We start from the raw sequence: 13,206 nt of genomic DNA on the forward strand, positions 1-13,206 counted from the left end.
GGAACTAAAAATACACATCACATATTTTGTGTATTACTGACACAAGGACACACTGATTACACAGATGAACTCTTAATCCTAATCCTTCCCTGAGAAATCATCGCTATTTGGGTCTCCCAACACAAAATACCTTCGGTCCAGACAGTAAGCTGTGGATTAAAGCATGGTGAACTCTGTGTGAATGAGATCAGAATGTGATCGCAGCAAAACCATTCATATTCATAACATCGTATGAATATAGTATGAACCCTGTAGCAGAGCCAATAAACAATAAACTAGCCACTTTAGTTTTCTAAATGGAGCATGTTCTCTGTTGCAGATTGTTGGCGATCATATGATTTTATACCCTATGGCCAAAAGTATGTGGACACCCGATCACCACACCCGTATGTAGGTCTTCACCCAAAATGTTGCCACAAAGTTAAAAGCACACAACTGTTTAGAAGGAATTCTCATCCAACATCAGTGCCCAACCTCACTAATGCTCTTGTGGCTGAATGGGAAGAAATCCCCACATCTTCAAAATCTAGAGAAAATCCTTCACAGAAATGAGTAATTATGAGGTTATTAAAACAGCAAAAGAGGGACTAAATCTGGAATGGGATGTTTAACCGGCACATGGGTATGCTTGGTTAGGTGTCCACATACTTTTAGCCATATTCAGTCCCATCCGAAACTATGGGAACGGCAAGGCCAATTAAATTGTTTTTGCTGTAGACTGAAGACATTTGGGTTTGAGATCAAAAGATGAATGTGACTGAATGGGCTGCCCAAGGAAAACAGCTGAGGACAAAAACATTGCGAGAGATTTTATGAATAATCCAAAAACAGTGAGTGCCATCACCAACAACCTCCACAGGGCAGGAGTGAAGAGATCACAATCCACCATTGAACGAAGACTTAGAGTGCAGAAATATAGAGGCCATACCACAAGACGCAAACCACTCACCAGCAGTAAGAATCAGAAAGCCAGATTGGAATTCATAAAGTAATATGGAGATGAGCCACAAAAGTTCAGGAACTAAGATTAACCTCAGACAAAGTGATGGAAAAGTCAAAGTGTGGAGAAAGAAGGGATCTGCTCATGATCCAGAACATACAGTCTGTGAAACATGGTGGAGGTAGTGTCATGGCTCGGTCTCGCATGGTTGCTTCTGGAACAGGATTACTAATCTTTACTGATGATGTAACTCATGATGGGAGCAGCAGAAGTCTACAGGAACATTTTGTCTGCCAATTTACAGAGAAATTAATCAGGAGGAACTTCATCATTCCCCCGAAACACAACAACTGAAAGAGGCTGCAGTAAAAACCTGGAAAAGCAACACGAAAGAAGAACCCAACAGTTTGGTGAGTCGCAGTCTTGACGCCGTTATTGCAAGCAAGGGATATGCAACCAAATATGAAGTACTTCGAGACTGACCTGTTCCTATACTTTTGCTCCTGTAAAAATCGGGTTGTCCGATACAAAAGGTTCCATGTTTGTCGTTTAACACATCTAGATGTAAATATCAGGAAATAAAAGCTGAAATCTTAAAACTCTCATCTCATATCCATCTTTTGATCTCAAACCCAAAATGTTTTCAATGTACAGCACGAACAACTGAACTGGCCTTGCCGTTTCAATAGTTTTGGAGGGGACTGTAACGTGTGTACATTATTTAGCTGGTGGCAGCTCATTGCATCAGAGACTACCAGAGCTACACGGCTTAGTGGGGAGTTTTCACAGACTTTCAGAACCTATAAAAAAATTAAGTCAACAACAATAAATGTTGTTGTGTTTTTTTTTTTTTAAAACAATGAATGGACAGTGAAGTATGGATTTACTCTCCTTGTGTCAAATTCAAGATAAATACATCTGCAAATGAGTCTGTTATGCCCGTCAAAACCTAACCACTTTAAATGGTCTCGTTTATTGTCAAAAACAATAATGAATAGTTAAGCATTAAAAGGCAACGGTGTTGTCTCCTTTCAGTCATGTAGGCTGCTTATCTGGACCTCTGTACGCAAGGACTCTTATTTAACTAAACCTTTACAGATTTGAGTTGACCTCTGGTCTATAGCTTCTACACCGAACCTGTTGAAACCCGTCCCCCCACTCTAACTCTCTATACATTACCCGTTCAATGATAAAAGCCTGAGACGTTTTACCATTATTTTGCAAAATGTTTAATTAAACAAAATGTATATCAACGTCCAACATAACGGTCATTGGTACAGTGCTTAGTAAACTCCTATATGCACCTTATGCTCTAGTTTAAATAGACACAGATTTAAATAACAGTGCTCTTACATTCAGACAAATACTTTTAAAAAGCTGGGAAATTAAAGGCGTGTACAGAGAAAAAAAAAAGCTGTCTTGTAATTATACAAGATACCCATACAGATATAGTACGACTCAGGCTATTGTCGATTTTGGGTCGGAATAAATGTGGATCGTTACACTTAACGAGTGTGTGGCACATTTGGTTGAGCATTTGACATTCAATTCATCTCATAAACAGACCTCCCTTGTGTGAGTCCATGCATCCTTCTGTATGTGTGTGCGTGCATGTGCGTGTGTGTCCAGCAGGGGGCAGTCAGTATCTGTGTGTCACAAATTGGCTCTTCTTGCAACACGTAGACAGACAGTCCTGTAGCTCCTCTGATACAGACTGCCATGTGAAGGCTCAGAATATTCCCTATCGTACCGTCGAATCAATTTATAACAAAAATAAAATTAAAAGGCTACTTCTTGTCAGCTTAAGTCTGTTCGCAGTGTAAAATCTGAATCGAAACTGCGGCAACAAAAGCGTATCTTATCTCTTATGTCAACACTTAACTGGAAAGATTTATTAGCAGACGGTTTTATGTCCAGCGAGGACAAAATATCTGACGTAGTAAACAGGAAATTCAACAGTAAGAGGGACAGTGTCACCGCCCAGTTGCGTGAGTTGGCACTCTTGCTGGTGAGAACTGACCATCAAGGAGTTCAGTAAGGAGGCGTGGCTCAGTGTGAGGTCTGATAAGGTTCGTTTTTGGCTGGGGGGGGGTCACTGCAGGGGTTTGACAAGGTAGAGCTTGTCTCCGTGCTCACTGGTGAAAATAGGTGCTTTCTTGTAGTGCTCGACGAGCTCGTCCATAGTGTTGAAACGCCGCTGCCCGATGCAGTACACACCCTCGCCGCACTGCACCTTGAAGTGCTTGTTCTTGCCCGATGCCTTCAAGGAGATGGAGAAGTCGTTCGGCTAAAGAAAGAGAAACGTACATATCACATCGCTGTATTAGTGAATTAAACAAAGATTTCCAATTTGTATCCAATCTAGGCAACTACGACTCAGGTTTTTATCCCCGCCCCCCACCCCTTCACCAGTGTGTGCTCGGTGATTGCGTGTAATGTTTTTCCTTGCTGTAAATCTCCTCGAGTTATTGAAAAGAGCTATGAGTATATGATTATCAAGTTACAGACGTTAATAGGATAAGTTAAAAGCAACAGGTTCTGTTTGAGCCAATAAAGCCTTCTGTGAATATATGAGCACAGTATGAGAATATTTTATGAGCACAGACATTTATTGGAATAATAGGACAGTTTATAATTTCTCTCCCGGCTCCAATTTCGTGAAATGTACAAGAATCAGTCTGGCAAGCAGAAAAGATCAGTAACCAAACATCTTGAACATCACTGAATATTACCCTGGAGAAGTACCCTGTAAGTGAAACACTAATTCCCTCATTTACTCACAGAGGACTCGCTGTCCCTCACTAGGAAGTCTCCGTCGGCTCCCCTCTCATTCAGCGTGCACTCAGCCTGGTGCCGCGTCACGCTGCCGTAGTACCAGTCCTTCCCAGCGAATCTGCCTGTGTGGGTGGGGCCTGCATGCTGCACAGGATGGACCGTGAAACTGCTGGCCCCTCCTCCTTGTGCCGACCCATCTTTCAGCACTGTCACATAGTTTTTGGGCACGAGGCCCACTTGGCCTTGACTGTTTTTACACCTCCACCACTCGGGGTCATTCTCAGGCTTCTCCAAGACCTCCATGATTTCCCCCTTATCAAAATTCAACTCTTCCTCTGTGGCCGAGCTGAAGGGGTAAAGCGTCTGCACCTTGTGCAACGCTCGTGCGCTCTGCCCATCACCCATACCTGCATCTTCCTCCTCCTCCTCATCCTCCTCCTCCTCCTGGACGTAGTTGGAGGGGAACCACCCGACCCGGCCGTCACCGCAGCGGCCGCGCCACCAGCCGTCACTGCATTTCTCGAGCACCAGCAGACGTGCGCCTTTCGCCAGGCTCAGTTCATCGTCGCGCTCTGCCGTGTACGCAAACTTGGCCACCGCTGCCGTGTGCAGCTCGTAGATGCGCTCTGCCCCTGCTCCGACGCCGTTCGGTGGGCACTCGGCATCCGTGCTCGGCTTCCGCTTGGTCTTACCCAGACCTGCAACGATACGCCATCCATCAGTCAGTTTCAAAAACACAACCGAATTAAAACAACGAGTTGTATTATAGACTGTATATAAGACTAATCATCTTGGTGAGCTTTGATTGGAATATTATCATCAGCTGCTTCGGTCATTTGATATTAAATGCTTGTAGTTTCCAATTATCACCTTATACAACAATATGAGCACTTTCAACAAGTCCAGCACTTTCTCTATGGCGGAATTCTCGAAAACAGGATTTTGAACAAAATTGAGTTTTTCTGCCAGTAATATACTTTCACATATCTACTTTAAAAAAAAAACACACATAGGGGTATATTTTTACCCCCTCAACCACAGTGATTGGGCATCTGTAAGCTCATGTGTGTGGAAGGCGGCAGATGGCGCTTTCCTCGGAGTGTGTTACACTGCCCTGTAAAGCAGTACGAGTAACAGGTCATAAAGATGTGGTCGTCTCAGAGGAAACTCGTATTAGCCTTCACCCTTTCTGGTTGGTACTGTAGCTTTTGAAGATAAGGGAGAACAGGGAACTGGCAGATGAGCAAATTTGGGAGAAAAACATGCATCAAGATATCTAAAATCCAGCTAGCGAAGTGTGATTTCCTCACACAGCGAACGTCAGGCTTTCCTCGTGGACGTTAGCGTGACGAGATCAGTCGGGTGACGAGACAGTGATGAGGCTTGTGATTAAATGCTGCGAGTGACGTTTACCTCAGGTGATGATTCCCATTTTAAACTTGCAGTTCTTTACAATTTCGTTCACACGTTGTTTGTACACAAGTCGTAGATGGGGTCGGGCAGGTGGTAGCTCAGTGTTTCAGACGTTGGACGACTGATCAAAAGGTCATGAATTCAAACCCCATCACCGCCAACCTGCCAGTGTTGGGCCCTTGAGCAAGGCCCTAACCCTCAACTGCTCAGATGTATAAATGAGATAAATGCAAGTCGCTGTGTATTAGCCATAAATGTAGAAGTAGGTGGGACATCTTTCTGTGGAATTGGAATCAATTTTTTCACTTTTCAGATTTTAAATATCTTTAAAAAGGCTGTCATTTTTTAAAACTATATAAAGTAGTAAACATCAAATATTTGACCATGTGAAGGGTTTTGATAAAACACTGGTATCCATTAAAAAATGGATACCACCCCCCTGCCCACTTTATGGCTTTTAGACCAGCGGTTCCCAAACTTTTCCAGGGCAAGGCCACCCAAATGGCATTAACGTTTGACCGAGGCCCCCCTTTAGCAAGATGTCTTTAAAACACATTAAAAATACAGAATTCTGAATATATCCCCCCCCCCCTTTTATTATTAATAATTACATCTTACATCTTTACATTACCTCAGGAATTGATTGTGTGTGTGTGTGGTTGTCGGAGTGAGAAAGAGAAAATGCACTAGAGGGAGGGATGGGCTTGGTGGCTCCGACCAAACTGTTGAGGCCCCGTGGGCGCCCCCTGGTGGCCACTTTGAAAACCACTGTTTTAGACAATTACAAGTATTTCATATTTGATAAACAAATGATTATAAACACGGAAATCTCTCGTCTTAGCAGAAAAACCAAATGAAACGCGGAGGCGTCCGAAATCAAACACGTGACCAGTAATGAGAGAAGCTGAAATTCACAAACTCAGACTGGAGAGTATTCAAGCCCATTGTTACTGCGCAAAACACATACCAGCACCATGCACTGCCAGTCTCCCATAAGCAAACGCATACCATGACGAGCTCTATTTTTAACCAGCAGATTAAGTCAACAAAATAAATCTGACATCCTGTCTGTATTTAGATGTGTCTGAAGAATGTCAGACTTGAGCACTATGTTCTCTCCTGTACACCTGCATCAATCTGTCAAAGCCATGTCTTCTTGAGGAAACGGTGGCAAGTAATCAGCCTTTTATGTGCATGTCTGCACATCCCTCATACGACTAACCACAACACACGCCACAATTCAGTGGCAACATCGCTCTCTTATTTGTGTAAGATACCTGGTTTTTAAGCAGCAAAGACAGAGGGAGGCCAAATTTACAAAATACAGACATTAAATAATAATAATAATAATAATAATAATAATAATAATAATAATAATAATAATAATAATAATAATAATAATAATAATAATAATACAAAACATCATCTTATACCATATTCCTGCAGTTGACTCTGTAAAAGGTTTTCTTGTGGCAATGCGATCTCAAAATAAAGATGATTTAAGACTCTTCTATATCACATAATATACTTCACACGCAGGCGTTCTAATGGGTTTATTGACTGTGCTCATTTTATACTTTAATACACTTAACACTGAGTGATTGAGTAATCATTGATCACCGATTCATGGACTCATTATCGACTTGTAATTGATGCATCAAAGTGATCCGAGATTAGTCATTGATCACGGACTCATTATTGACTCGTCAGTGACGGATCATTGATCTATGATCATTAATCATTGACTAATCACTGGCTGATCATTGACTCATCAACGATTTGTTGATGATGGCTATGAAATTGATATGTAAAAATGCCTGCGCACTTATCCATTATCCTAAAAACTCTAGTCTTGGTTACTTTAATTTGCACACAGGATGAGAACCAGAAATGAGCTGATTGCAAACGTTAAGTTACGGGTAAAAACGACCGAACTGTTCGGGATGGCTAATGAAGGAATGATTCGATCAGCTCCGCTTGAGTATTTTCAGATAATTGGTTTACAGCGCGTATACTTGGCGTCGAAATGAAGAATCATCTTCGAATGAACAGGTCTGACTATATATTGCTTACTCCACTATTATGGCTCTTTGTTTAGTTTAACAATCGGGACAAAGGTCGTCTCACCTCCTTAGGTACAAACGGAAGCTCTCCTATTCATACTGAATATTCAGGCGGTCCTAAATAATAAAGATATTCATTATACAAAATATTTATTTTTCACAATTGCAGTCTGGTCCTCAAAGTGCAAACTTCATCCAATATTATCATCATCATCATCATCATCACTGCTTATTTATTTATTTATTTATTTATTTATTTATTTTTAAAAAGTAACCTTTAGAACAAAGGCCTGTGTTATACACGAAGACATCGGGTGGATTTAGGGGTCAACGACGCGGCTTTTAACAGGCAACAAAAATAGAAGCTCTAGAGAGCTGTGAGTCATGGAGGTCACCGTTTTCCATACGCTTCAAGCAGTTCACATGAAAGCACAGCAGATGACGACTCACGACATGATGCGTCAAAAGTGTCTCGCGGTGGCTCCAAGACACAGGTCAGGACACGGGTCTGATCCAATTTAGTCTAGATAACTAGGATGTCAAGATCCAAGATGGCAACCCGCTAAATCGGGCAGCCGTGCCACAAGGAATAAACAAGGTGCAATGTAGTATAGAGATGGCTTGGTTTTTTTTTTTTTTTTTAACTCGTCACACTATTTCCACTTTATGCTAATGCTTTTCATTAAGATTCCCTTAACTGACATCGTTCAATGCTTTCGTTAACCCGAACAATCCACGGACTTCAACACTAATACACCATTGACAAAGGAAGTAACACTTGTATTAACTGATGGTTTTTCTTTTAAATAATAAACCGCATAAATCAATCGTCGCGTTATCCGATGCTCTTACCACCGGTTAGTACAACGAATCCCTTGGCGTCTGTGGCCGACTGGCGAGTTCTAATATTTACACCTGCGAACCGGAGCTCGGTTATAAACATTGCCTTCTCATCTCAAAATATGTATCGGGACGTACTTGCATTGTGGCTTTAGTCTAATGGATACGAGAACAATGAAAGGTATTACATAAGACAGGTGGAAATAGGCAGCTTTGAACCGCAATGCTGTTTTGAATGTATATAGATATATTTTTTACCTATATCAAAATTGTTTTATAAGTCTCTGCGGTGTAATTTATTCGAAAGGATTATAGTACTCTCTATTGCGTTCCGTTATAGGATACACAAACTTTGCCACATCAGTATAGCTTAGAAATGTTTACAGACTTTTTTTTTTTAAGGCCTTTATTATGCGAAGATTCAATGTTCGCATAAAAACAGGTGGAATGGAAACCCCACCTGAGGACCTGTGCATCTGCTGTGTTTCGGGTCTCCGAGTCTCACACGCTCCCACGCAGACAAACTGAACAGACGATACTCCGAGGGAGACGGCATGCCTGCTTTGCCTTTGATATAACGAAGTGTTTCAGTGGCGTTTCCCGGAAATACATGTCTGATATACTAGTGTGGTTATCAGAAGGGGATATCCGATTCAATCAGACGTCAGGTTATGGACTCATTTTTAACATGCAACAAAATTAGATCCGACCTCGGACAGCCGTGAGTCATCAAGGTCACTCAATTCCAAACGGTTCTCGTGACTCACGTATTGACTCGTGACTCACTTGTGCCATGTTAATGCAGGGAACGCAGGTAAATCCCCGAAGCTACAACACTGTTGAAACAAGGTGACCTACTTTTCCAAAGAGCAAACATCACGTCAACATACACTCTGATTATCATATTGCACGCGTAATGGTTTTTTAGTTTTTCTCTTCTCCCTCCACCAAAAGTTTTCATCTTACTTTGTGGAATACTTCAGAAATTCCTCTGAGCATTTGTGAGACCACCTGATTCACACCTCCAAGGAACTTCACACACACACACATTATTAAATACTGATTTAAAAATCAATAGGTAAGCAGAGTAAAGACTTGCGCTCTCCGCCAGATGTCTTCACTGACCGAGCCAAAGTTTTTTCCATCCTATACGAGTCCTGATATAAGGGTCACTCAATGTGATTGACATCATTTTCATACTCAAACAAGTCACCGTATCTCTCAACCCAATAAAACCCCGATGGGATATCTCGGAGAGATGCGTCGGGCAGCGCTCTATAGCTCATTCGGCAACAAAACGCACACTGAGGCGATGTCTTTTGGAGGAATGGTGTTCATTCGTCCTGTATACTTCCAGAGAGTTGTAGAATCTAGGCCAAGGCGATTAAAGCTGCTCTGTAAGCTTGTGGTTGATGAACATTGAAGATGAATCTACCTCAAAAATGAAATCAGTAACTACTCCGTGGTTGGTGGAAAAACGAACAAATGACACAATTTTGGTCGGCAGTTCAGCTTTTATTCTTCGGAACGGTACACTCTTTAGAAATACCCAACATTAAAAAAAAATAATAATAATAATTAATTTGACGAGTTAGTGTTTTATAACTTAATTCTGTTGTAGCAAGTATACAATAAAACGGGTGTATTTATAGAAAGGAATCTGATTTCAATCAATTTGATGAAGGGAAATCGCTAGCTAGAACACATCACGTAGCTAAACACACACTTACAAAAAAAATTTTTTAAATAAAGATTTTAAAAAATGATAAATACTTGTGCAGCTAGTGTTAATTATAGAAACCTGGTCAGGAACACATGCAAGGACTATGCAAAGGTGCTTGGATATCACTGTATGTTTTTGAGGTTATTATATCATTTCAGAGCGACAAAAACACATCATTTAGGTATAATTGATTTCTAAAATGTGCTTTGGTTACCCGAAATGCACTAAGGATTTGCTCATTTGTTCAGGATGGAAACTCGCAGAAGCTCCCGTGTGTTGATAAATGAAGCTTTAATTAAATCTGACTCCAGCGTTATCTGAACTATTCAAGTACTGAGGTGACATTGAAATGCCTGCAGGTGAGGTTGGAAAACAGAGCACACGTTCCAGACAGGCCTGCAGAATCCAAGTCATTTCGGTAAAATCCAGGAACTCAAACGACAATCTACCGGACCATTGTTGAGATTATTGTACTTCCAAGTTCTTTCAGTTGAAAGAGGGCGTGGCCATGAGGAAATGCAGTGCATTTGAATCAGTATTTTGAGAACGTTAACCATGAGGTAGGTGTCTGATCATATACTGTGACCAAGTGTGAAACTGCGGCGCTGTAATAACTGCAGTTCGGATGTGTACTGTGTACGTGTTCAGTAATAAAATGTGTTCATTGCTTCTGCAGTACAGTATATATTGTCTAGCTCTTGGAGGTAGAATTTTGATTCAAAACTAGGTTGTGTTTAGACGTGGATACGGTCTTATTATTTGAAACAGGAGAAAAAAAAAATTGATTTCATTGATTCCAATCTAGTCATGTAATATGGAATGGTTTGTTATGTTCTGCTAGAATGCCAGTCGCTGTAGTTCAGAAATCTATACTGGACTTCTGTTTTCTTTTCTTTTTTTTTTCCAGCTTGTATTTGTCTTTTATTTATTCATTTTCATATGGTTCATTTACATGTGATTCATTTACATATGATTCATTTACGTATGATTCATTTTTCATGAGATTAATTTTCATGAGATTCCTATTCAAGTGATACATTTTCATGCGATTCATTTACGCATGATTCATTTACATGTGATTCATTTTCATGAGATTTATATTCAAGTGATACATTTTCATGCGATACATTTTCATGCGATACATTTACACATGATTCATTTACATGTGATTCATTTTCATGAGCTTCACATTCAAGTGATACATTTTCATGTGATTCATTTACTAATTTGCTTCTCTTTAAATCCAGTTTTAGACTGTAATATTACAAAGGTCCTTCCAGATTATTACTTGCCACACGGTATGAGATAACCCCAGTAAAATTGCCTGAATTCTATAATATAATTTGCTCACCATGTTAGGTTTAAATCCTCTAAAAACAGATTCACAATTAAATAATGCTTTCTGTGGTATATGTTGTAAATTTACAGATTTACCCACGTTCTTTCTTTGTTCTGAACTTGCTACAAGTAAGATTCGCCTTTAAAATAATTCAGAATTATGGGTTACAGTTCTGAGAACAGTTTTCAAAACCCTAAATACGAATCTCAAATATTTTTTATTTTATGCAAATGAAGCCAAATGTGAAGTGTCTGAGATTCTCAGGGAAAAAGTAGACGTTTTCTTTTCCTTTATGTTCTACTCAAATTGGCAGATTTCTACATGCTCACACTCAATGCATAGTATATAATATTAATAGAAATGTAGCGTTTTCAGTATCACATGTATTTAAACACAATTACCTCTTTAAGGTTCATCGTCCATTCTGACTTCACTAAACTACGAGGATTGTCAAAAGTACTTTGGTACCAAGTTGTTACTAAAAAGAAAAAAAGTTGACGGTACCAGATTTTCACAAGCACCGAGTACCAGGTCAAAGAGCCACATTTGAGGCAGATCACAAAGGGAACATCAATAATCAAAAACCAATTTGCAAACACTGTAATCGAAGTTTTGCAACAAAAGGAGCAAACACATCTAACCTATCCATCCCTCCATCTTCTATCCCGCTTATCCTTTCTTCAGGGTCACGGGGAAACCTGGAGCCTATCCCAGGCTCTACCGGGCACAAGGCGGGGTACACCCTGGACAGGGTGCCAATACATCTAACCTATGAAAGCACCTTAAAGCCCGACCCCCAGATTTAGGTAAATTTTTGGTTTTCTTATCTATTTAAAATGATCACTGTTAATTTGCGTTTGTTGTGTAGGAGCTCTCAGACGCTCGTTTCCCGCTCTTCGTGCCGTTACTGCTAAATGTGTAAAAAAAAAAAAAAAAAAAAAAAAGCCGCACCCCTAAAATATACGTGCGGATGGATTAACCGCGCCTTCAGGAAGAGCGGCTGGTTTGACCGCAGTATTTATTCAAGGAGTTCAAGCAGGTGAGTTTCAATATGAATGTTGGAGCATAGTTTAATTCCAGTGTTTTATTTATTTATTTATTTATTTATTTATTTATTTATTTGCTTGCTTACTTAAATGGTTAGCATATGCACGTTTGACGCTAACACGGTCAAGAGTCCTTGTTAACAATTTAATGCTTGAACTTTTATCGGGGGAAAACAAATGGGAGGACACGATGGGCTTTACTCATCGCGTTTTGATGAGCTGATCATTTACGTGTTCGAAAACAAGATGTGCAGCTAGCACTGTTCATGTCTTTAATATCAGTCGGTCAGGAAAAACATTTCTACTCTTGGCTGCAGAACTCTAGTAGCTTTAATAAATGATATACAGTGTAAGTATTGAACGCGTCAACATCGTTTTCACTTCCTGTATGAAGAAATTAATGGGCCGCAGTGTTCAGGCGTTCTTCTAAACATATTGTCTTTAAATCTCGTTCAATTGGATTAATCTCTTCATACAGGAAGCGTCTTGAAGCGTCATTACAAACAAAGGCTTCTCCACTAAGTATTAAATACATTTCACTTAACGTGTTCAGTACTTTTTTCCCCGTGTCATTCCTCTTTACTACACGTAACTTCATTTATGAACGTTAATGTTGTGAATTCTTTGTGTGTGTGGATTTATTGAGTTAATACCAAAGTCTGGTGAAAATTTCATGTGAATAACCTCATTGGAAATATGTTTACTGACTAAAATGTTGACACGTTCAGTACTTATCCCCGCCCCACTGTAAGTAAAGGCGGTCTAAATTCATATTCAAATGCTTGCGTCATTTTCCAAGCCCCATACCTCTCTGCATAACTCCGCTCATATCACTCTTCCATTTCCTGTCTCGAACAGATGCAATGCGTTCAATCACTGATTTATTGTCCATGTCCAGAGCAGCCAAGAATGTAGACCTCAGGCTAAGCATCCAATTAGTGTGAAGAGAAAATTATGAATTTATGTGGCACTGTAATGTGTTTGTGCGCGAGTGTGAGCATGTGTGTTCTCGGTGTGTTCTCGGACAGCGGTGTACGGTGTAAATTGCTCCATCACTCACTGAAGTT

General features: G+C 40.3%; 1 protein-coding gene across 2 annotated transcripts in view; it reads right to left on the bottom strand.

Annotated features, from left to right (window-relative positions):
* Positions 1-2,145: 2,145 nt before the first annotated feature.
* nck2b (NCK adaptor protein 2b) overlaps positions 2,146-13,206 on the bottom strand; it is a 48,079-nt gene continuing 37,018 nt past the window's right edge. Inside the window, exons 1-3 of one of the 2 annotated variants that reach the window (XM_053684240.1) lie at positions 8,492-9,131; positions 3,722-4,413; positions 2,146-3,227 (exon numbers count right to left, since the gene is read on the bottom strand). In XM_053684240.1, the coding sequence (XP_053540215.1) occupies positions 3,033-3,227; positions 3,722-4,413; positions 8,492-8,507 (903 nt within the window). In that variant the 5' untranslated portion in view covers positions 8,508-9,131 and the 3' untranslated portion in view covers positions 2,146-3,032. Of the gene's footprint in view, positions 3,228-3,721; positions 4,414-8,491; positions 9,132-13,206 lie in introns of those variants that run through there. The other variant, XM_017482374.3, reaches the window with a different exon arrangement.

This window comes from Ictalurus punctatus, chromosome 12 (genome assembly GCF_001660625.3).
Source record: "Ictalurus punctatus breed USDA103 chromosome 12, Coco_2.0, whole genome shotgun sequence".
NCBI lineage: Eukaryota > Metazoa > Chordata > Actinopteri > Siluriformes > Ictaluridae > Ictalurus > Ictalurus punctatus.